This window comes from Coturnix japonica, chromosome Z (assembly GCF_054131305.1).
Source record: "Coturnix japonica strain WE chromosome Z, WE-NBRP24, whole genome shotgun sequence".
Taxonomy (NCBI): Eukaryota; Metazoa; Chordata; class Aves; order Galliformes; family Phasianidae; genus Coturnix; species Coturnix japonica.
This window is the reverse complement of record NC_140702.1, coordinates 3,410,352-3,432,159: the sequence shown is the minus strand read 5'-3', so window position 1 is coordinate 3,432,159 and position 21,808 is coordinate 3,410,352. Positions and strand designations below refer to the sequence as shown.

The following is a 21,808-nucleotide window of genomic DNA, read 5'->3' as shown; positions in this document are numbered from 1 at the left end:
TTCCTTGGATCCCAATGCAACGGCATCCCACAGAGAAATCCAAAGCAGCAGCTAGGAAAGGAAGCAATACAATTTCACTTCACTTTGTCTTGTTTTTCATGTTTCTCCTGTTTGTTTTCTGGTTTTGGAACAATGTTCCTAGAGTTTTGTTTGGCAGATAAATCTTTTACCTTCTTTATATTTGTCTGCTGTCGGAAACAACCTCAGGGGAATCCAACCAGCTCGGGGTCCCTCATTTCTTCAGAAGATGAAATAAGAAAACAAACAACAACAAAACAAATCTTCATAAGAGGTCTCTTCCATCCCTTTCTGCTGGGATATGTTTGAGGGCTGACAAAATTTGTGGAGAAATGGTCATCACTGAATATAGACCACTGGCTGTTGCAGGCAAGACAGCTCTCATTTCCAAGTAAACACATAAACTATAAAAAAATATTTTAATCCCTCTTTCCCATTTTTAACAAATTTCATGGCCTCTCACTTTTTATTCTGAAGGAATGTTTCATAGATCCTCACCTTTTGTTTTGAAGGAGACTGTTTTCCTTCTGGTTCTATGAACTGAGCCCTGCACTCAATTGTTTCATCCAATACTTAAGCTCACTCTTTTATTTGTATTTCTTTCTCCTTTCCCCTGTTAAGGATTTCATGGCTGCTCTCAGGTCACCTTGGAGCCTTTTGTACTCCAGGCTGAACAGCCCCAGCTCTTTCAGCCTGTCCTCATAGGAGAGGTGTTCCAGCCCTTGAATCAGTTCTATGGCATGTATCAGTGACCTGTCCATGCTCCAACAGGTCCATGTCTCTCCTGTACTGAGGACTCTGCATCTGGATGCAGTACTCCAGATGAGGCCTCATCAGCACAGAGTAGAGGGGCAGGATCGCCTCCTTTGCCCTGCTGGCCGTGCTTCTTTTGATGCAGCCCAGGATATGGTTAACTTTCTGTGCTGTGAGAGCACACTGCTGGCTCATGTTCAGCTTCCCACCAACAGGAACCCCAGGGATTTTTCGCCAGGACTTTGCTCAATCCTTTCAGGCATTTCCCTTCCACTGAAAGCTTGATCCAGGATCTGGCCTTGTTCATGTGCACGGTGCTTTCTCACTTCATTGTGTGCACGGTGATTTCCCAAATAAGTCCAGATTTGCAGCATTTCCTTTCCAAAAAGAACTGAAGGTGGGGAATAAAGTGGGGAGGAGAGAGATAGATTCCAGCTGTATCTGCTGATCCATCTTTGCCTCATAGCAGGAAATAATCAAACACCTGTCTTAGTTCCTGGTGCTGTGCAAAGAGGAGCTCCTCATGAAAGATGAATTTCTTCCTCAAGTTCTATTGATCACAATACCGGTCTGTTTATCAGCTTTCTGTTTTGGACCCCTCACTATAAGAAAGATATTGAGGCCTTAAATCTTGTCCAGTGAAAGGCAACAAAGCAGTGAAGGATCTGGAGCAAAATTAAGCTGGGCAGTTCTTTTTTTTTTTTTTTTTGAGAACCAAAGCAATGATATTTTTATTTTATTTCTTTATTTATTGCTTACATCCCACTGAATGCAGCAAGAATATTCAGAAATATAAGTGTGAGGTGCCACTTCTCTCTTGCTGGTGCAAAAGCAGATCAAACCTCTGCACATCAGGAACAAAAAGAGACAGATTTTGCAGAGCACTCCATAGCTGGGACTGCAGGAGGGCTCAGCCTGCTGTGCATAGCAAAGTTTCTCTTGTGTGCCTTGTCTCACTGCAGCTTTAAGGAATTCCCGAGGGGAGCTGCCTTAATAGCAAGTTGTACCACTTTTAAAGCTACATTTGTATCGCTCACACAGCAAGAGCTCTTGTCACATGGAAGCCATCGAATGAAAACACTGACATGGCAAGAGAATAAGGCGAGATAATGAGAAATTAAGAGCATGAAAAGTAAATGCTCTAGAAAAGCTGACACTTCATAACACTTCAAGTGAACACTTACCTGAATTTCAAAGTCGACCAATAAAAAAATATTTGCTTTTCTTATGTAACAGAAATAGATAAAGAATTCTGTTTGGATAGGAAAAGATTCCACTAGGCTGCAATTTACGTATGGATGCTCAATATTTAAGGAAATTGATTCTTTTACTTTGTAAAAGTGCTGTGCGTCACAGGGCAACCATGGGTCCTGTGATCCATCCTGCCCAGCCCCACAGCACGGGGCTCAGCTGTGACCCAGGAGCAGCCACCATCCTGTCCATGGCAGGGTGACCCTGCGCATGCCATCGTGCCCTCCACCAGGCCATGGAAACTGCATTTTCTTCTTCCCCCCCCCATCCCCAGAATGATAAAAGACAGACTCCATCAAGTCAATAGAGATGCTCCTGTTTCATGGTGTGCAGAAATTCCCACCCTGCAGTGGTTTGAACAAGGACTGGTGACACGAAACAAACGGGGCTGCAGAAAGCAGAAAGAAATTGCTCTGTGCTTTATGGGGCACATCCTGGAGCTCCTCTGAGATCCGAGTTCAGCACCAATGGGATCATGCAGAGAAATCCTTAAGTCCGAGTTCAAAAGTCGTTTCTTCAGTGACCAAAGGGAAGTGAGAGCGCATAAGGAGAGAATACCACTCCCAGGGCTCAACGCAGCCATTCCCCTGCAGCATTTGAAGCACGGACTCAGATGTGAATGATCCAAATCCTTTATTACAAGTTCTCACATCCATTATAAACCTTCACAAGTTTTTTTTTTTTCTAACATATCCAATCAGAGCCGTGAGTCCCTTCTTCTCCTTCCAGAGGTGTCCTTGGTTCTCAGGCTGTTGATCTGACTCCACAGCTGCTGCTCTGAACAGCTTTTCTTGTATTCCCACATTCCCCCACGAGCCCAGCGCGGGGCAGGGCAGGATGGAGCAGGGGATGCTCCAAGGGACCACAGGAGAGGTAGAAGAAAGCTCCAGTGTGAGACCAGGGCCTCGTCGGCCCCCTGAGCAGAGAAACATGAGCAGGGCAGCTGGAGAGGCTGCGTCCTCATTGACACTCCTGGGCTGAGCCTTCAGCCTTCTGAAGGGCTCCAGCCATGCACCATCGTTCTCTGTAGGATTGTCCTTCAGGTGTGCAGCCGTGGGGGAGTCGTGCAGGATCAGGGTCCAACCCGTCCACACTCCGCTCCTGGCACAACCATCTCCATCCTCACCCATCTGCAGCCCTTCCCCACCCCACTGCAGAGCAAAGTGGGTACCCAGGGAAGAGCAGAGGGTCAGCAGACGTTGCAGTTGGGATTCAGAGATCTCTGCAGGGAAGCTCAGGGTGAGCCAGGTCAGATGCGCAGCTCCGGCTGCTGCACAAACAAAAGAGAGTGGATTTCAGAGTCTTGCTGCCAAAATGCTCCCCAAGAACAGCAGGGGATGCCCAGCGCCAGGGAAGAGGGGACCCTGCATGGGGATATCCCAGAGAGCGGGCAGGGGACAGACTAAGACAGCAAGGTGAGAGGAAGGCACTGAGGGACCAGAAAGCTGCAAGATCCCCTCTGCCCTCTTCGCCCTCCAGGCTCCTGGCCCCACTCAGTGCAAACCCACCCAGGCCCAGGGATGACAAGTCAACACAGGGCACTCTCACCTCCTGCAGGATCTGGGGAGCACCAAGCCCGAGGCTCACCTGGAGGCAGTGAAGATGTGCTTGGAGTTGGTGCAGATGGCGTTGATGGGGCTGCCCTTTGAGCTCCCCAACTGGGCCGAAGTTATCCATGTTCCAGACTTTGATCACGCCTCCTTGGTACGCACTCAACAACATGGGGCAGCCAGGGATGAAGGCCAGGGTACAGACCCAATCTTTGTGTGCTCTTGGGATTTGCTGTAGGTACATGGCAGAGCAGAGATCACAATCAGCCTCATGCACTCAGCTGCAGGGCTGCAGATCATCCACTGCTGCCCCAGAGTCAATCCAAATCACCAAGCTGGACGCAAGACTTGGGGCCTGAATCCTCTTCTCAGAGAGTAACATAGCAACTGATGCTCCAAGCCTATGTCCCAAGGGGAAGTGGCAGTTCTGGGTGCCCTTCAGTACACACCCATAGGCACACAGAGCCACTTGGCACACACACTGCCAGATCCCCAGGCTGCCTTTCCAGGATAGCAGGACCTAGACCAGGTCCCTCAGCCTTCCTCCTTCCACACTTCCACATACCCTCGATCACAATTCCACATACCCTCTATTACACTTCCACATACCCTCAGTTACACTTTCTTATACCATCAGAACAGTTTGTCCCATTCAAACACCTTTAATACCATATAACGTTCCCTTAGCAATCCGTATTGTTCAGTTATAAAGTTACTTTCTCTTTAACCCTTTTTCCTTTGTACATGATTCCACTATTTATACCCTCAATCAATGATTCATACTGCATGTGATGTTATGATGTGGAATATGGACAGCAACAGCACAAAACCATGACACAGTGTTACCGACCCAACAGGCTCCGACCTTAGAGCCGCTCAGGGCTTTGCTAGCAGATCTCAGCAAGGAGGCTCCCACCTCCGTCTTCGGCACTCCATGGGAAGATTGTCGGGGTCACTGAGCTGCAGCAATACAACAGGGCTGGCAAAAATGTTCTTGGTTGGTGTGAGAGAACCTGAGCTGGGGCTCATCCAAGGAGATTCAGCGATCACAGCTTCTAGTCCTGCACTTCACACATAGCTCCAGGCAACAGCAAATTAACTGTCCCTAAACACTGCAAAAAGAGGATGGATCCAATTGGATGGCCCCTGAGATAGACAAAACTCACCACCTAACACAAAACACAGTCCTCTCACCTGCTGGTCAGCAAACAACAGAGCACAACACACACCAGCATCCAGGACTCGTGCAAAAAAAGAAGAAAAAGAAAAAGAAATTGCTAGATGGTGTTTCTCAGAAACACAGAAGCACAAGTCAACAAGAAGATAGCTGCAATTATTCTTGAAAACAATGTCCTTTGTTATCTTGATGTGGCCAGTGTTGAGCGAAGCAAACAAAGTCAACCCGATTTTCTTACATTCAGATTAATCTGCAAGGCACAAAGTAATAAAGGAATGATTTTTATTAATAAACTGAGTGTTAGCAGCTGTCAGAAGAATGAATGTGTCACACACAGAGGTAAATTCCCACAGCAAAACTAGATGTAACATTTCCTATCCGTGTTTCATCCTCACAGGAAAAGCCTTTCTTCGCAAGATCTTCTGGAAGAGAGATGGTAAGAGACATGAAAACTGAAGGATCCAACGTTAATGAACAAGAATTATCCCTCAGAAGGCTATGCAGGACCAGTGGAAAAGTGCTGGGAGCCTTCTCCGTGCTGGTGCCGCCTTCTGCCTTTGGTGTCTCAGCTTCTGGATGGTCTCAGATGCCACAGAACGGACTGTCAGATGGGGGTCATCTTCCAAAGGCTGAAGGGCTGCAACAGAAGGAAACAGAGCAGAGATGGGACCCCCAGTCTACAGAGAGCCACCAGCTTCCCCTCTGGGCCTTGCCAGCCCCACTCCTTGCTTTTCCTGGCCAGGAGGAGTACGGGAGACTGACGGGTCAGTGGAAGACACTGCTCAGGACTGCCATGAATGCTCCTCTGCCCCTGCAGCATTTCCTTGCAGCAGGGCAAAGCACAGCTGCATGCTGCCCAGCTCTGCCCCCAGCCCCAACACACACAGCACTGCCCTCACTCACCACTGCAGAGTTCATTCAGCATCTCCTCACTCTGCTCCCTGGCGTGCTTCCCAATCAGCCCTAGGGAAAGAGCTCTGTCAGACACCCACTCCCCAACATGCTGCCAGAAGCTCAGACCCCAACCCCGCCAGCCCAGCTGCTTCCCCTTCCATGCTGCAGGCAGGGACGACACCCGAGGGGGGACCTGAGCAAGGCACCCACTGTGGCTACCGGCATGGGCAGGCTGTACCTGGGGGCATCAGGGCTGTGCCTTCCTGCCAGGGCAGGGCCCAAAGAGGGACGCAGGGGTTGGGCTCACCAATGAATCTGACAGCCTCGCATCGCAAGGAGGCCTGAGAATCCTCCAGGTATGGCAGGCTCTGCTGCAGGTGGCCTTCCACTCCCTTTCTGTCCTGTTGCAGCTGAAGAAGAGCACAAGAGCATGGGGCTTGCAGAGCAGCCACAGCTGCTGCTGCAACCCCTCCTCCAGCATCCCCTTTCCCCCAGCAAAAAGGTGGGGGCTGTGAGATTGTCCTCACCAAACACTTCATGATCCCCACTGTGTTCTTCTGCCGGACCTGCTGCTTGAGCTCCTTCCACTTCAGGAACTTTGCACAGGACACAAGGGCTTCCCCAGATGCCTGCAGAACAACAGATGCAGGGACATGGCACCACACACACAGACACACTTCCCAGTGACTGAATGCTTGTTCAACTTGCTCTCAATTGCACATCACTGCTCAGCTGTCAGCACACCACTGCCTGCACAGTGCTCAGCTCTGAAATTCGTACCTGTGCTACGCTCGGGGTCTCGTCACTCATGTGAAAGAGCAGAGGGAGCAGGGCCCTGCGCACGGTCTTCTTCATGCTTCCCTTCTGAGACCACAGCACAGCGTCCATCACATCCCTGAAGAGGCGGATGGAACCTTCTCGCACTTCAGATGACGCCTGAGGGAGAACAGGAGGACGTCAGACCTCAGTAGCACACTCTCACTGCCCATGGTGAGCATGAGTGTAGGCTGAGCCCCAGCACAGGGGCCTGACATCACCAAGAACAACCAAGCTGCACTAGCAGGGACACGGCCAGCAGTGCTACAGAGCCCACAGGACATCTCATTCCTGAGAGCCCAGAGAAGGAAAGAAAGGAGAAGACGCTCCTGTCAAGCACCCACCCGCAGAGCTCAGCCTCCCACAACAGACTTACGTGATTAAAAAGAGGCAGGATCTTCTCAGCCAGCTCCAGAGCAAACGGACTGGCGTGCCTCTTCCCCAGATGGTGCATTGCATTCCTGAAGATATTCAGCACCTTCACAGTAATGGCTGTGTTGGCAAACAGCAGGTTCTCCATGACGCCTGGAAGCAGGGCCCGGATTTCAATTGCCTGTACAAAACACACAATTTCCTTTCCATCAGGAGGACAGATGCCAAGGGACAGTGTTGCCTATTGCCCCAGCGCCAGGCTGTCAACATGAGGCCTTCGTTTGACAAGGTCCTGCTCACCATCTCAGGTCTATCCGACAGCAGCACGAGACGTCTGAGCACCAGCCAGAGCACTGGCAGGCTTTCCACATTCAGAAGCTTCTGGAGCAGTGCTGGCTTACACAGCTCCTTCAACAGCTCTTCAGTGGGAGGCATCGCCTGAAACCAACACAGCAGTGAGAGGCAGGCAGAGGCAGCAGGACATCCTGCACCCTGCAGCTCCTGGCTGCTTTGGCAGCTCAAGGCAGGGCACTAGGGAGACACAGCCCAGCCTGAGCTACCAGTGCTCTGTAGGAGAGCACAGTGCATTGTCCAGTAACTCACAGTCAAGCGAAGGAGGCCCAACTCCTCTGTGCTGATGCTCAATATCTCACACAGCTGTTGGTCCTGTAGAACACTGCTGAGCTCATCCCAGATCCGCTTGGATGCTTCCAGCAGGGTCAGCACACTCTTCAGTATGTCCAGGGTAGTGCTATAAACAGAGAGCAATGCTGTGTCAGCAGGGCTGCCTTAGCCACAGCACCACGGCTCAGGCAGGAGCCTGATGGGGGACTCTGGGCTGCCATGGTTGGTATTGGCTGCTGCAGCCCTGAGCTGCCCACCAGCACTGGAAAGCACAGTGGGATGGAGGGCCTGCTCCTCGGGATGTCCTGCAGCTTTCCTTGGCTCTGGCACCCAGACCATTTCTGAGCCCTGCTCTTCACATGGAACAAACGTGTGGGGCTGTCTGGGCTGATACCTGTCATTCTGTGGGAGGTCGGTCAACACACTCCTCAGCACATCCCTGGGAAACTGGAAGGTCAGCACATCGAGCACTGAGAGCAGGATCTGCTGGACTGATGTGCTCTGGATCTTCAGGTTGGCGTGGATGAATCCCAGAATCTCTGGCACCTGTTGTGAGAACACAGGGAGACTGCTGCTGCCACTGGACTGCAGCCATTTGCCTCCCAGGCTGTGTTATTACTGCCCTTCCCACAGCTCTTTGCTGCCTTCAAATGGCTTCAGTTCCCAAGAGCTGTGGCAGGCAGGGTCGCCTCACTCTGCTTACATCCATCAGCCAGGTGCCAGGGTTTCTCCGAAGCACATCCAGCATAGTCTCAGCCCACTTCTTCTCATCAAAACCATAGTCCCCAATGATCTTCTCCAGGGTTACAAGGGCAATGTCTGTCCTCTGAGAAGGGGCAAGATTTTTTCCAAGGGGCTGCAGTAAGAAGGAAAAAAGGAGGGAAGGCATGTTAAACAGAATGAGAGAATAGCATCTGGAGCAGGATGAGCACAGGCCAAAGGAAGGATAAAGACCCTCCCTTCATGTCAAAAGCATTCTGAGGGTTCACACCTGAGCCGCAGCTTTTCTCACAGGTACACAATTTTCATGTCTCCTTACCTGCTGCCAGAAACTGCTGGTCATGAAGCCACTAAGCTTCCAGATGCGCCCCAAAGCCCTCTCACACACAGCCTGTGTCTTGGAGATGCTGAAAGGCAGCAGCACCTGTGAGGAGAGGAGCTGCTGGTTAGCCTGGGAGCTGCTGATGCCCACTGCAGGAGAAGCAGGTCTGCTGAGCTCCTGGCTGGAATCACAGCATCCATCCAGGCTTCCCCTGAGCTTAAGCCAAGCCCATCATGGGGCTACTGCCGCCAGGGTCCCTTGCCGGCTCCAGCTGCTGCCAGTGCCGTTTCCATGGAGTGGGATAAACTACTAGAAGGGAGCTCTGGGGGCAGAACTTCACAATAGACAGACCTCCAAGATTCCCTGCAGCCGACTCTTGACAGTGGCAATGGGACAGACATCTAGTACAGTCTGCAGCATGTCGTCCATAGCTTCCAGGGTCTGTAAAGAGAACAGTGGGTTGTGGAAGTCTTTCAGGGTTCCCTTTCATACCAAGGAGACTGCTGTGAACCGCTCTGGCTGCCAAGGAAGGATACCCACAGATCTGTGCACAGGGGCACCCTGCAAGGCTGCTGCACTCAGACCAGGCTACAACACAGGCTGTTTGCCAAGCCTAAGGCAAGAGTGAGAGGGGTGAGGGCAAGCAAGGCTGCCAATTCATCCCACAAACATCTTGATAGATCTCTGGACACAAGTAATGCAAGCGGCAGCCCAGAGGCATGGGGTCAACAGTAGATTGCCCAGTACATACCTGACTGTAGAGGGAAATGTTCAAGGCCCTGGCTGGAGGAAGATAGAAGACGATGCTGCAGCACACCTTGAAGAGATGGAGTATTTCTTCCTCCGTAACTGCATTCACAGTGCTGCAATTAGAGAGACACTGATGCTAGGAGAGGTGCCTGGGTGCTGAGGCAGGGGTGGAACAGGTCCTCCCCTGGGCAAGGCTCCCTGAGAGGGATGGGGAGCCCTGCCAGGAGGTGCCTCCTCCCCCACGGGGCTGCTCTGGGTCAGAGGACAGTCCTGATGTCACCAGCTTTGGGGCGAGGGCCAAGACTTAGCGGGGAGCTGCGTCAGGGCCACCAGGATGGTGCCCGGTGTTGTGCTGGCAAAAGCAGAGGCTGGGCAGGTACCTCAAGGCAGCAATGGTGTTCATGCAGCAGTATCTCAGGCCGGTGCTCAGCTGCTCCATGGGCTCCTCACACAACAGAACCTGCAAAGCACAATCAGGATGGCACCTGGCAGCTGCCAGCACCCAGCAACAGCAAACCTGCCACCGGCCGCTAGGGCCTGAGTCGCCCCAGTGGCCCTTGACAAACACTGGCACACTGGTGCTGCTGTCCACCTCCACTGCTGAGCTCTCAGCAGCACCTGGAGTCCCATCTGGGGCACTTGGGTGTCTGTGCATCATTTGCCTGCCTCCCTCTCCCCCTGTCCTGTCCTTCTCACAGGGTGCAGCTACCTGGGTGCCATGTCCCCTCACCTCAATCTTCTTGCACTGATTTTTCAGCAAGCAGAAGATATCATGGCTCAGTGTGAGGCCCTCCTGTCCAGCGGTGCTGCACAGTATGCAAATGCTGTTGAGGAACCGCAGCTTCTGCACCAGATCCTGGCAAGCACACAGAGACCGAGGAGAGTGAGTGGGGACAACCATGGCCAGGGGGACCAGGCGTTGCGGGGTGTGGAGCAGCACAGGACAGCTGCAGGACAGCAGCAGCTCTGCCCAGCCATCAGCCCTCCTGCAGCCTGAAGGCAGAGCCAGAGGGACCGTCTGGAGATGCAGGTATAGCCACGATGGAGATGGCTGCTCTTACCATTTCCTTGCTGATGCTGTTGGCTTGGATGAAATCCGCTGCCTCCTGTTCCACATCAGATAGAGGCAGCAATTCAGCATCTGAGCAAGGAGAGAGAGCAGTGCTATAGAGGGGCCAAAGGCAGGCAGGAGCAGAAGGAGCTCTGCCCTCTCCGGCCCTGGGCTCGCTCCCATGGCAAAGTCTGCCCGTGACAAGGGGTCCTGGTGTGGAGCAGGGGGCACTCGCTGCCCCAGCCCTGCCCACCCCGCTTTAGACCCTCACTCACCAGCATGCAGAGGGATGACCTCGGTCACTTGGTAGGGCTCCGCTGGAGATCTTCTGTCCTGGGGAGCCCCACTCTCCTCCCCGGCCATGCACGCGACGTCCATCACAGCAGCTGTGACGTGCTGGAACAGAACGGAAACACATTTCTGTTTTCTCTATTCACACAGCACAGTATGGGTACAATTCGTCAGAACTACCCTCGCATACCCTGCAGCAAAACGATGTGCGGGGACAAAATGTGGCACGTACCTGGCAATGAGATCACCTCAAGCTATCTGCAGCAGTTCCTTGTCGCTTTGCTGAGATGGAATGAGAGCAAAAGCTGCACCAAGGCAGTGGGCGGAGGGTGAGGAGAGGAGAGAGAAAGAGCAGGTCAGTGAGCAGGGCTAAGACAGTCATGGAATAAAACAAACAGCACAACCGTCCCATCCACTTGCTGCAAGACATGCTGAGTCTCAGGCTACGTGATGCCTGTCCGCCCAGCAACTTTACAATGCTTCCACTACTGAGCAAAGACAATGGAAGAAGCACGGGACAGGTGCCAACTTTACTGATACCCCCTTTGGAGCGTGTGTACCAGGGGAAAATTACGTCTGATGGTCAAGAGGAAGCAATACGGTGCTGTGAGCTCAAACAGCCAGCAGTTCTCAACACCTCACTGCCCACCCATCCATCCCACACCAGCTCAGCTTACCTACAAGCTGCTGCGCACGATGGTGTGAAGAAAAAAACACTAAAGGGACTAACTAAAGGCACTAACTAACTAACGGAACTAACTAACTAAAGTCACTAACTAACTAATGTCACTAACTAACTAAAGTCACTAACTAACAAACAAACAGAACTAACTAACAAACAGAACTAACTAACAAACAGAACTAACTAACTAACAGCACTAAAGGCACACGAACAACAAGACAACCAACCACTCCGACCACTAGCTCACCCACAAAGGAACACAGAACGCACCGCTCCTCCCCTCATTCCAGCCGCTTATGACATCACCAACGGCCAACAGCCTGGTCCACCATGACCCCCCACAAGGCGGGGAGCCAAGACCACGTGGTCACATCTGATTCCAACACGGCACCACAACATTCCAGGACTCAGTGTGGGCTTGGAATTCTATCCTGGTGTGGCAGCGCAATGGGAGGTGTTAGGGCACAGCTGAAGAGCTGACAGACAACGGACGTTTCCAAAGGAGGGTGCCAGATTAACTCTCAGCATTCTCTTGCGGGGCTCTTAGGGATGCTTCAAACCCATTTTCACTGCCTAGCTCATTTCTAGAAAGTCCAGTTGAGAAATGCTCACTTTGTCTGGGGAACGCCTCTATGCATCATGAATGAAAAATAAAATAAAATGGGCACGCGACCCTATGAAACTTACCTCTCTGCTCTTGCTGTCAGCCAGACACCTCAGATGAGCATGACGTGTCCCTGCTCCTGAATGAAGATCCACCCAAGTCTGTGTTCCTCTCTGCTCCATCTCTGGGTCTAAAAGAAACACAGACAGAGATGATTACAAGATCCTTTGTGCAGACGAAAGACAAGGGTGCACACGAATTCTGTTTAGAAAGAAATACTACAGTCCCAATGGACTGCTGTGGTAGTACTTGAATCCTCATTTGGGGCTGGAGCTCAACAGGTCAACACATCAGAAATAACACAAAGTGCATCTGGAAGACGTGTCCCAAAGCCCAAAAAATCCAACACGGGAGGGGGCTGGACAGTGGACCACAAGTGTCCATTTCCATTGCAGCACCCTGTAGAGAACAGCACCAATCAGCAGGCGTGACTCAATTCATTCACAAGCTGCACAATGACTCTGTTCCTTACATGATAAAGAAACACACAGGCCTGCAGGACCTTCCTCCACAAACCCCATTTGCAGGCCTTGCTCCGTGAGGATTGCCACCTGCCCTCCTGAGCAAAAACAAGCACTAAGAACGAGAGCAAAGCACACTGGATTCGTCCTGGCCTGGCCCAAGCCCCAGTCCTACCAGACAGACCCTGGGATGAAAACTACTCCACAAACACCAGATGGACACCAGCAAACAAGAAGTTGATCAGATCCAACCCCAAGCAAGCACCAAGCCTCCCCAGGAAGCTCTTTGCCATCTGCTTTGTCATCACTTTTCCTTTTCCTTTTCCTTTCCCTTTCCCTTTCCGTTTTCCCTTCCCTTCCCTTTCCTCCACACCTCAATCCCAAAGTTGTTTCCACACCTGCCAGCACGTGTTACCTCCCACCTTCTCATCTCACAGTGCTTCAAGAGCACCAAATTTGCTTCCGGGGCCCTCCTTCAACTCACTCTGCTAACACTCATGATTCAAATTACACAGAAATCCTAGCAGAAGTTCTCAGTGAGAACTGCACCTAACATTCCTCCTTCTACAAGCAAACAGGCCCAACACGTGGTCATAACAATGCCTGCATAAAGGAAGCAGAGATGGCACGGCAGGGCAGACGTACTCGGTGTGCACGTCTGAAGCCATTTGAGAACCTAGTCGCTCTTGCTGCATGACCCCTGACTTCTGTTAAAAGCTGAACGGTCCCCAGAGCACCTGTTTCCATCAGCTGCCACCATCCAAAGCAGCCAGCCTTCTTGCAGTCACCTGGCCCAAACATCCCTTTTGCTCTACACTTGATTCCAGCAAGAGATGGGAGCTCAGCACGCACACCATCCTTCCAACACCCCATCCCAGCAGCAAGGGATCACAGCGCTGGCACAGCTGAAACAAAAAGGGTGTGCGAGTTTCCTGTTAGCACTCAGTGTGAACAAATTTACCACTGAGCAACACCGTGAGCCCCCACTCACCTCAGCACAGGTCAACCTGCAACCCCAGCCATCCCCTATCCATGTGCACACGCACACCCGTGTGCCACCCTGCCTGCTTTGCACACCCCCATGCACGCACCCCATTGTGTGCCCTCCATTCCATTCACAGACATGTGCAAACCATTCCTGGTTACACGTACATGCCTACATCTTCCACAAACACCCCTTTGTGTGCACCTGTGTGCAACCCAACTCCTCAGCACACGCACACGTTTGTGCCACCATATCCACGCACTCACCACGTGCCCTCCAGCATCACTGCTGCCTCCTCTGGTACTGGACCCGCAGATGCTTCAGAGCTCATTAGCATGGACTTCCTTCCTCCCCTCAGCAGCTGCTCCTGCACTCACCTTCATTCCTACTCAGATACCAGCCGCTTCCAGCACCAGCTGACCTGCAAGACACAGAAAGGAAAGGTGGGAGTCATGCAAACGCACACCTCAAGGCTGCGTCACCACCACGTATGGCAGCCTCGGGAAGTCAGCTGCAACTACAGCCTTTGTCAGAATGGAAACAGGCACCGGCAATTAAGTGTGACCTCTGAACTCATTGACACCATCAGAAATAGGCAATGAAATTGCTCATTTTTCTGCAGGTGGTTACTTCCATATTCTTTCGCTTTTGGGAAATGATGGACATGGTATTGATGGACTCCAGCAAAATGACATCTACTTCATTGTAGGTGGCACAGGTGGGTGAGTGACACAAAAGATCTGTCCTTGGTTCCCAGCCCCTTTACTGGTTATCTCGGTGGCTTGCAGCAACTGGAACTTTCCCCCTTTTGGAAGTGTTCACCTTGGTGGCTGTTTTGCATTGTAATTCTTTCACTTGTGCCTGATGTAGATGATTCCACGGTGGTACCAGATGATGGAGACCAGGATTCCCACGATTGCCAATTGAGAAAGCTAAACAACCTGAGTTCCTCCCGACCCATATCATCGAAAATCTCAACCATAAAAAAGAGACGTCCTTGTATTCAAGCAAATGACTATGACTACTAATAAGACCATGCGTGTTGTTTTGTTGTATTTCCTGTGTAATCATGGGGAGGATATGAAGAAGTGGTGTAATTCATCCACTTCTGCACTTCAGGCACGAGTGAAATAGAGTGGCCCTGACCCCAGCCAGGGCAGGGAAAGGGACAATAGAGTATACTGGACTGTGCGGATTAGGTGGCCTGGCACATCACAATCACAGAAATATAAAGCCTTGTGGACACTGCTGCACAATGCACCTTAATGCCCTCAAGTCACCAAGGGACACAACCAATAGATATCCATGGAGTGACTGGGGGTTCCCAAGAATTGACTATGTTGGAGGCCAAAATAAGCCTCACTGGTAAAAACTGGCAAAAATACCCTATTGTGACTGGTCCAGAGGCTCCATGTATTTTGGGTATCGATTACCTTAGGATGGGGATATTTTAAGGATCCCAAGGGGTATCAATGGGTCTTTGGGATAGATCCTGTTTACACAAACGGTGTTAAGCAGCTGTCAGCTTTACCTGGTCTGTCAGATGATTCTTCTGCTGTGGGGTTGCTCCAGGTAAAAGACCAAGTGGTACCAATTGCCACCAAAGTGGTTCACAGATGGCAGTACTGCACCAATAGGGACTCATTGCTCCCCATTCACAAGCTATGGCCAATTAGAGAATCAGGGAATGATTAGCAAAACTCACTCACCTTTTAACAGCCCCATATGGCCAGTGCGTAAAGCCAGTGAAGAATGGAGGCTGACACTGGATTACCGTGGCCTGAATGAAGTCACACCTCCACTGAGTGCTGCTGTACCAGATATGATAGAACTCCAGTATGAACTGGAGTCAAAAGAAGCTAGGTGGTATGCCACCATTGACATTGCTAATGCCTTCTTTTCCATCCCATTGGCTGCAAAATGTAGGTCACAGTTTGCTTTTACCTGGAGAGCTGTTCAGTATACCTAGAACCGTTTACCTCAAGGGTGGAAGCGCAGCCCAACCATTTCCATTGGTTGATCCAAGCTGTCTTGGAACAGGGTAATGTTCCTGAACACTTGCAGTATATTGATGATATTGTCGTGTGGAGCCATACAGCAGCAGAGGTTCTCAAGAAAGTAAAACAGGTAATCCAAATTCTTTTGCAAGCTGGTTTTGCCATTAAGCGCAGCAAGGTGAAGGGGCCTGCCCAGGAAATCCAGTTCTTAGGTGTAAAACGGCAAGATGGGCATCGACACATCCCAGCAGATGTGATTGACAAAATCACTGCTATGTCTCCACCCACCAACAAGACAGAGACCCAATCTTTTCTGGGAGTAGTGGGCTTTTGGAGAATGCATGTCCCAAACTACAGCCACATAGTGAGCCCCCTCTATCAGGTAACACGGAAGAAGAATAATTTCTCATGGGGTCCTGAGCAGCAGCAGGCTTTTGAGCAGATAAAACAAGAGATAGCCCGTACCGTGGCCTTGGGGCCAGTACGGATGGGACAGGATGTAAAGAACATGCTCTACACTGCTGCTGGAGAGAAAGGTCCCACTTGGAGTTTGTGGCAAAGAGCCTCAGGAGAGACCCAAGGCCGACCCCTGGGATTTTGGAGTCGAGCATATAAAGGGTCTGAGGAGCGCTACACTCCAACTGAGAAGGAGATCTTAGCCGTGTATGAGGGGGTTCGGGCTGCTTCTGAAGTAGTTGGGACAGAGGTTCAGCTCCTTCTAGCACCTCGCTTGCCTGCAGCCCCCCCTGTCATGGACACAGGTAGATTTTTGTTTAAACCGTGACAACTACCCAGAATGCAGCATCAGGGAATTTTTGCCTAGAACTTTAGAGAACTATTTTTAACTCAGAAAGGTCAGAGATAGAAAGTTCACACTGATTTCTGGGTCACCAGCCTCACCGTACATCAGCATTTTTGGTTTTTAAATGATACATAAACTTCTCAATGGCACTGCTCTAGCTGGTAGTTCTTTCCCTTTCCATGCAGCTCGCTCTGTGCATGGCTCGTGAACCGCTATTCAGGCCAGACAGCTGCAGCCCCAAAGACCTGCCATAAATGTACAAATTCTACCAGGATAATGTCTTGGTAGTGGAGAAACAGGATGCGCAGTCACATGGCTCTCACACATACCTTGTACAACCAGCTTGGCTCTGGACTGGGCATCACCAATGTCACAGGTGTACACGTCACTGTCACTTTTCTCCAGATTTCTTATGGTCAGCTGCAGGTCTCGTCCTTTCAGTGCCATCTCGTATTTCCTGCCAGGCCTGAGCTCAGCAATGCCTTTCCTCCATATGACAGAGGATGAGCCTTTCTCGCTCTGACATGTAAAAACTGCAGTTCCACGTTCTTCAATTTGCAGATCTGAAAGTTCCTTAATAATTAGCATTTTCTGGAAGGAAAAAAGGGGAATGAGGGTGTAGGACAAAGGGATTTGTTACCACAACAAGTCCCAAGCATACAGAGGTGTCCTGAATCTCCTTTGCCCTCACTTCTAGAACATCACATAGAGATGAAAAGAGTCCAAGAAGACCACAGAGTCCACCCATTTACATAGGCTTGATCATTCCAGAAGATATCTGGAAAGTTTCATACCATTATACATGCGCTGGTAGGATCTCATCTGATCAACTGCATATAGTTTTGATTACACATATTCAATACAGACTAATTCAGATTGCCATCTTTTCTTGGCTCAATTAGACCCAAGATCATAGATTCATAGAATGATCACAGAATCATAGAGTGACCTGGGTTGAAAAGGACCTCAAAGATCATCTAGTTTCAAACCCCCTGCCAAGGGGCCACCAACCACCAGACCAGGCTGCCCAGATCCACATCACACTGGAGAATCATTCAGTTTCCAGATTATTTTAAGGAAAAGATTTTAATCCATCATATTTTCTGAAAACTAAGAATTGATCCCGCTCAAGGAAACAGAAGAGAAAAACACCACCCACAGGCTGCAGATATTTACCTCGACTTCTCTACATGCTATCCCCAGTGTGCTTTTCAACTCACCTTGCACAGTGACCCTGGCTTTTGTTTCAGAGTCCTCTGTCTCACAGGTGTACTCCCAGCTATCCTTGGCAGTAGAGTCATGGATGATCAGAATGGCCCCAGTTCCCTCCTGCTGCAAGTCGTACTTCTGGCTATTTCTGATTGCTTTGCCATCCTTGTACCACATCATGTTCACATCAGGTTTCGACAGCTCACAGCTGCTACTGCTGTCTTATCCTCCAGCTGTTTTGTTACCTCAGTAGGTTTTTCTGAAAGAAAACATGCTTTTTGAGTAACATACACTTAGGGTAGGATGCCTCTCTCAAAATACACGCATCTACATGCTGGAGATAAGTTAGAGAGGCACTTGCAACAGAGGCCATCCTACAGCCAGCAGTAATCTGCAAAGTACAGACAATAGAATTCCAGGCACCATTAATTCTCTCTTAAATCTACCCCATTGAGGATGATGAACCATGTCTGAAAACTGCCTCTTCCTTCTCTCCACTGATCACCCTGGGAGCCTCAGATGATGCTCTCAGATGCACATGTTCTAGATAGGAATTTGTTGTACAGCTAGATGATGTGAAGGCCATCCCTTCAGCTTATACTTAGAGGATATTTGCTCCCACCGTTCCCTCAACAGATCATTCCTGAATTACTGGTAATGGAACAAGGTGTAGTGAGATGCCCATTTCCAACACTACCCCAGTGTTTTGGGTAGTTCTCACATTTGTGTAAAATGGTTCCTCCTCTTACTTATTTTTAAGAGAAATTCTCAGTGCTTCAAGGTTCAAGTAGAAGGTTGCTATTCACTTTAACCATATTATGAGTTAGCTCTCACGACAATCTTATCAGAAGACAGCTGAAGGAATCAGACCTAAGAATCTCTCCCATCTCATTACCTTTCACAGACAGAGAGGCTTTGGAGGTTAGACCACGGGCAGTAAAATCGACTTCCCCAGCGTCAGTAGGAGTCACACTTTTGATAAGGAGAGTCTCTTACCAACCCACGTTAAAAGCTTTAAATCGTCCACCACTTTCCACTCTGCTTCCATTCAGTGTCCACATGAACTCATCAATGCTTTCATGGGACAGAATGCATTCAAAAGTGCAATCTTCTCCCTCCGGGATTTCAGTGTTTTTCAGCCATTTGGTAATGCCAATATTCAGCTCTGGAAGATAAGAGATGGGTTAGTATGAGGTTTATATGGAGAAAAGGCATTTGTGATTGATGTGAGTAGCAGTACTGGTGTTTTAACTCAGGATTTGCAGATCATGGCTGCGTTCCTCACTGATGTATTCTCTAAGACATTCTCCACTCAGAATTACCAGAAAGCTATAAAAAAAAAGAGACGTGAATCTCTTGGCTTTGCTCTGGAAGAACTACAAGGCGAGCAGCTCAGTCCATGGAGCACAATGAAGATTCAATGAGCTACAGAGGGAAAAACCTAACAGAGAGGACAACTCTAGGATGCTGCGTGAGAAAAAGGGTTTTGCCTATGACAAGAAATTAAATGTTTCTATTAGCTCATTTGTTACCATCCTACCCCTACTGGTGTTCAAACCATTTCTCCATTTTAGGGATGTTTAGAAAGGAAACATTTCCAGGACATTCTTGATGTGTTTGGTGATTTTCATGGCAAAAGGAGATACATTTACATCAAAAGCAATGGGAATTCTGCAGACATCACTGTGCTAAATTGCAGAAATACAGTTCTATTGTAGAAACTATTAAAGCTCATCGGGGAATAGGTGTAAGACATAGTGACCACACTGAATGTGCTTTCAGCACTCCTTTACTTTCCACAGTACTTACCCTGAACGCCGACCTTTGACTTGGCAACATCTGTGCCAATATCACGGGTATAGAATCCTGCATCTGACTTCTCGAGGTCATGGATAAGGGGACATAGGGTCTTCCCAGACTGTACCAGCTCATACTTGTTGCCAGAAGTGAGCACAACACCGTCCTTTTTCCACATTGGTTTGACCTTCTCTTTAGAGACTTCGCATTCCAATTTAGTCGCACCCCGCTCCTCATAAAAAACATCATTCAAACACTTCATGAAGACAGCAGGCTTCTCTGCAATTAAACAGGCAAAACAGAACAACGTGATACAAAAGTTGAGACATTTCCAGTTGCTTTCAGATTTTTAAAGAGGGATCAATAAATCTTTACCAGTACTGACGACACCAATGTAGAACCTAAAGCGGTTTCATGTCTGTTGACTGAATATGCTTTATGGAATTCTGAACTAATCAGTAAGAGAATACAGGGAACAGGAGGGACAGCCTGCATTGCCATGGGTGGGACTGATAGCATATGAAGTAATTGGGATGCAGCTCTTCTAAAGCTGGAGAGCTGGCATCGCCCTCACATGGAGCAGAGCTCATACAGCAGAGCTCAGTATTAAGAGGATAAGCTGCTAAACACTTTTGATTTTCCTGTTTTATTGACTCCCTTTATCTATCTTCTATTTCACACATCAGGTGTTTATACTGGGAAAAAAAACATCCACCAAATGCAAAAGAAAGGAGAAAGAGGAAAAACTTCAAACTCTGAGTGCATAGAGTAAAAGAGCTTAATTGCTGGGGAGAGCAGATTAGAATCAAAGTATCCTTAGAATTGGAACAGACCCTTAAAGGCCATCTAGCCCAGCTCCCCTGCAATAAACAGGGACATTCACAGCTAGATTGGGTTGCTCACAGCCTGGTCATTAGTCATTCCAGAGGCAAAACACACACTCTGAATGATCTCTCCCTGCAGTCATAAATCCTTGGAGACAACAGAACTGACACTGCATGTTACTGAAGCAGTAAAAGAAATTGCTCTTGTAACTCTCCTTGTGTTAAGTAAAATGATGATAAAAAGCAATGGAATGCTTTGGCAGGACACCAAAACCATCCTCCTTCGTTGATATCTGCTGCAATGGAACCTTCCACTGGAAGAAAGCCCCTGATGATTTGTCACCCCAGAGAGGTGAGCTTTAGAAGCAGGATTGCTGCACAATAGAATGAACTGGAGCTCCTTAGCATCTCTTACATCCAGGAGGGCTGTGATCAGACCCACCTATCACCTTCAGGCACGCGCTTTCTGACACCTTGTCTGACTTCACTGTCACTGTGCCAGCATCCTCAGGCTTAACCTGCTTCATTGTCAGTGTGCAGCAATTGCCAACATTCTTGATGTCATTGTAATTGTTGGTGTAAAGGAGGTTGCCATTCAGGAACCATTCAGAAGAAAGGATGAGGACAATTGGAAGAAGAGGAAAGTGTCTTGCGTCTATTCCATTCCAATTAATGTCATGTTCACAATGGTTCTTTGAACCACTCTAAAGATAAAACAAATGATTGTCTATAGGGAATGCCATTGACTACATTTCTATAAAGTAATACTGTATATTATCTACCAAATGCAAGGTCCAGCTCTTGTTCTGTGCTTATTAAATTGCTCCCAGTTGAGGCTTTTATTCAAGTAAGAGTGAGTTGAAAATATAACAAGTACTTTAGGATGTGAATGGAGACTCTTACGCTGGGGACAACAGCAGATAAAAAGCCTGGAAGTTTCTTTCAGATGAAATCAATGACAATGACAAACTGCATCAAATTTAGGTGCTACCAAACTTCAACTTGTCTAGTTCAGAAATACAATTAATTTCACCTGATTTGACTTCTTTGCTATAGCTAAGGACAAAACCTCAGCTCTGTAGATCTGAATAGTAAGCACATTACAAATATACAAGCAGATCTTTTACTGAGATGCAGCTGTCTCATTTAGTGTCCAACGACTTTGAACTGGAAATGGAGCAGACCCTCCAGACACACACACAATATTTCAAAGACCCCAGTGAAGGAAGACTGGACATTAATTAATTCTCCATCTTCATGATGTAAACCAAGCCAGGATATGTTACCTCTGACGAGCAGATTGGCTGTGGATTTGGATTTGCCAATTGAGAACTGAATGGTGCCTGTCATATCAGTGGTGGTTTTCGGTATGGTCAGCCGGTGGATGGTGCCTTCTTGCTGCATAATCAAGTTTCTGCCAGCCTGTAAGACTTCCCCACGTAGACACCACTTGGGAGGTTTCACAGAAGGAATGGATATCTCGCATTCAAATTTGGCTTCTTCAAGCTCAGTCACATCTTCATCACACAGCTCCTTTACTAGACTAATGCTCTTTAAGAAGGATGGAACAAGAGAAAGCAGAGATTTAGAAGGAATGTAAAAAACCCTTACATTATCACCCTACTTACTCACGTCAGCATTACTGCACATGAACACTACACCTATCAGCTCAAAATGCCTTAAAACATCATTAAACAAAGAATAGAAAGGAATGTTGTTATGAAGTCAGACAGTAAGACTGACAACCTGAAGAGAGCCCAGATCTTCTGATTCCCAGTCCAACATCCAAATCAAACCA

General features: G+C 49.0%; 1 protein-coding gene across 5 annotated transcripts; it reads right to left on the bottom strand.

Moving 5' to 3' along the window:
* Nucleotides 1–5,017: 5,017 nt before the first annotated feature.
* LOC146753533 (uncharacterized) lies at nucleotides 5,018–21,553 on the bottom strand. Of its 5 annotated transcripts, none has more exons than XM_085530595.1 (25): nucleotides 21,297–21,553; nucleotides 19,199–19,465; nucleotides 18,285–18,554; nucleotides 17,401–17,648; nucleotides 16,510–16,771; nucleotides 13,648–13,802; nucleotides 11,959–12,065; nucleotides 10,822–10,894; nucleotides 10,574–10,694; nucleotides 10,309–10,388; nucleotides 9,978–10,103; nucleotides 9,628–9,707; nucleotides 9,249–9,360; nucleotides 8,849–8,938; nucleotides 8,495–8,599; nucleotides 8,159–8,311; nucleotides 7,850–8,001; nucleotides 7,435–7,582; nucleotides 7,132–7,269; nucleotides 6,836–7,012; nucleotides 6,424–6,579; nucleotides 6,171–6,272; nucleotides 5,951–6,053; nucleotides 5,653–5,712; nucleotides 5,018–5,386 (listed from the first exon to the last, which is right to left on the bottom strand). In XM_085530595.1, the coding sequence occupies exons 9-25, from the start codon at nucleotides 10,674–10,676 to the stop codon at nucleotides 5,238–5,240; spliced, it is 2,034 nt and encodes a 677-aa protein (XP_085386721.1). In that variant the 5' UTR covers nucleotides 10,677–10,694; nucleotides 10,822–10,894; nucleotides 11,959–12,065; nucleotides 13,648–13,802; nucleotides 16,510–16,771; nucleotides 17,401–17,648; nucleotides 18,285–18,554; nucleotides 19,199–19,465; nucleotides 21,297–21,553; the 3' UTR covers nucleotides 5,018–5,237. The 5 variants fall into 5 exon arrangements, with proteins under 5 accessions (XP_085386721.1, XP_085386720.1, XP_085386722.1 ...); XM_085530594.1 differs by having other exon boundaries at nucleotides 18,386–18,554; XM_085530596.1 differs by lacking the exon at nucleotides 13,648–13,802 and having other exon boundaries at nucleotides 18,386–18,554.
* Between the last annotated feature and the right edge of the window lie 255 nt (nucleotides 21,554–21,808).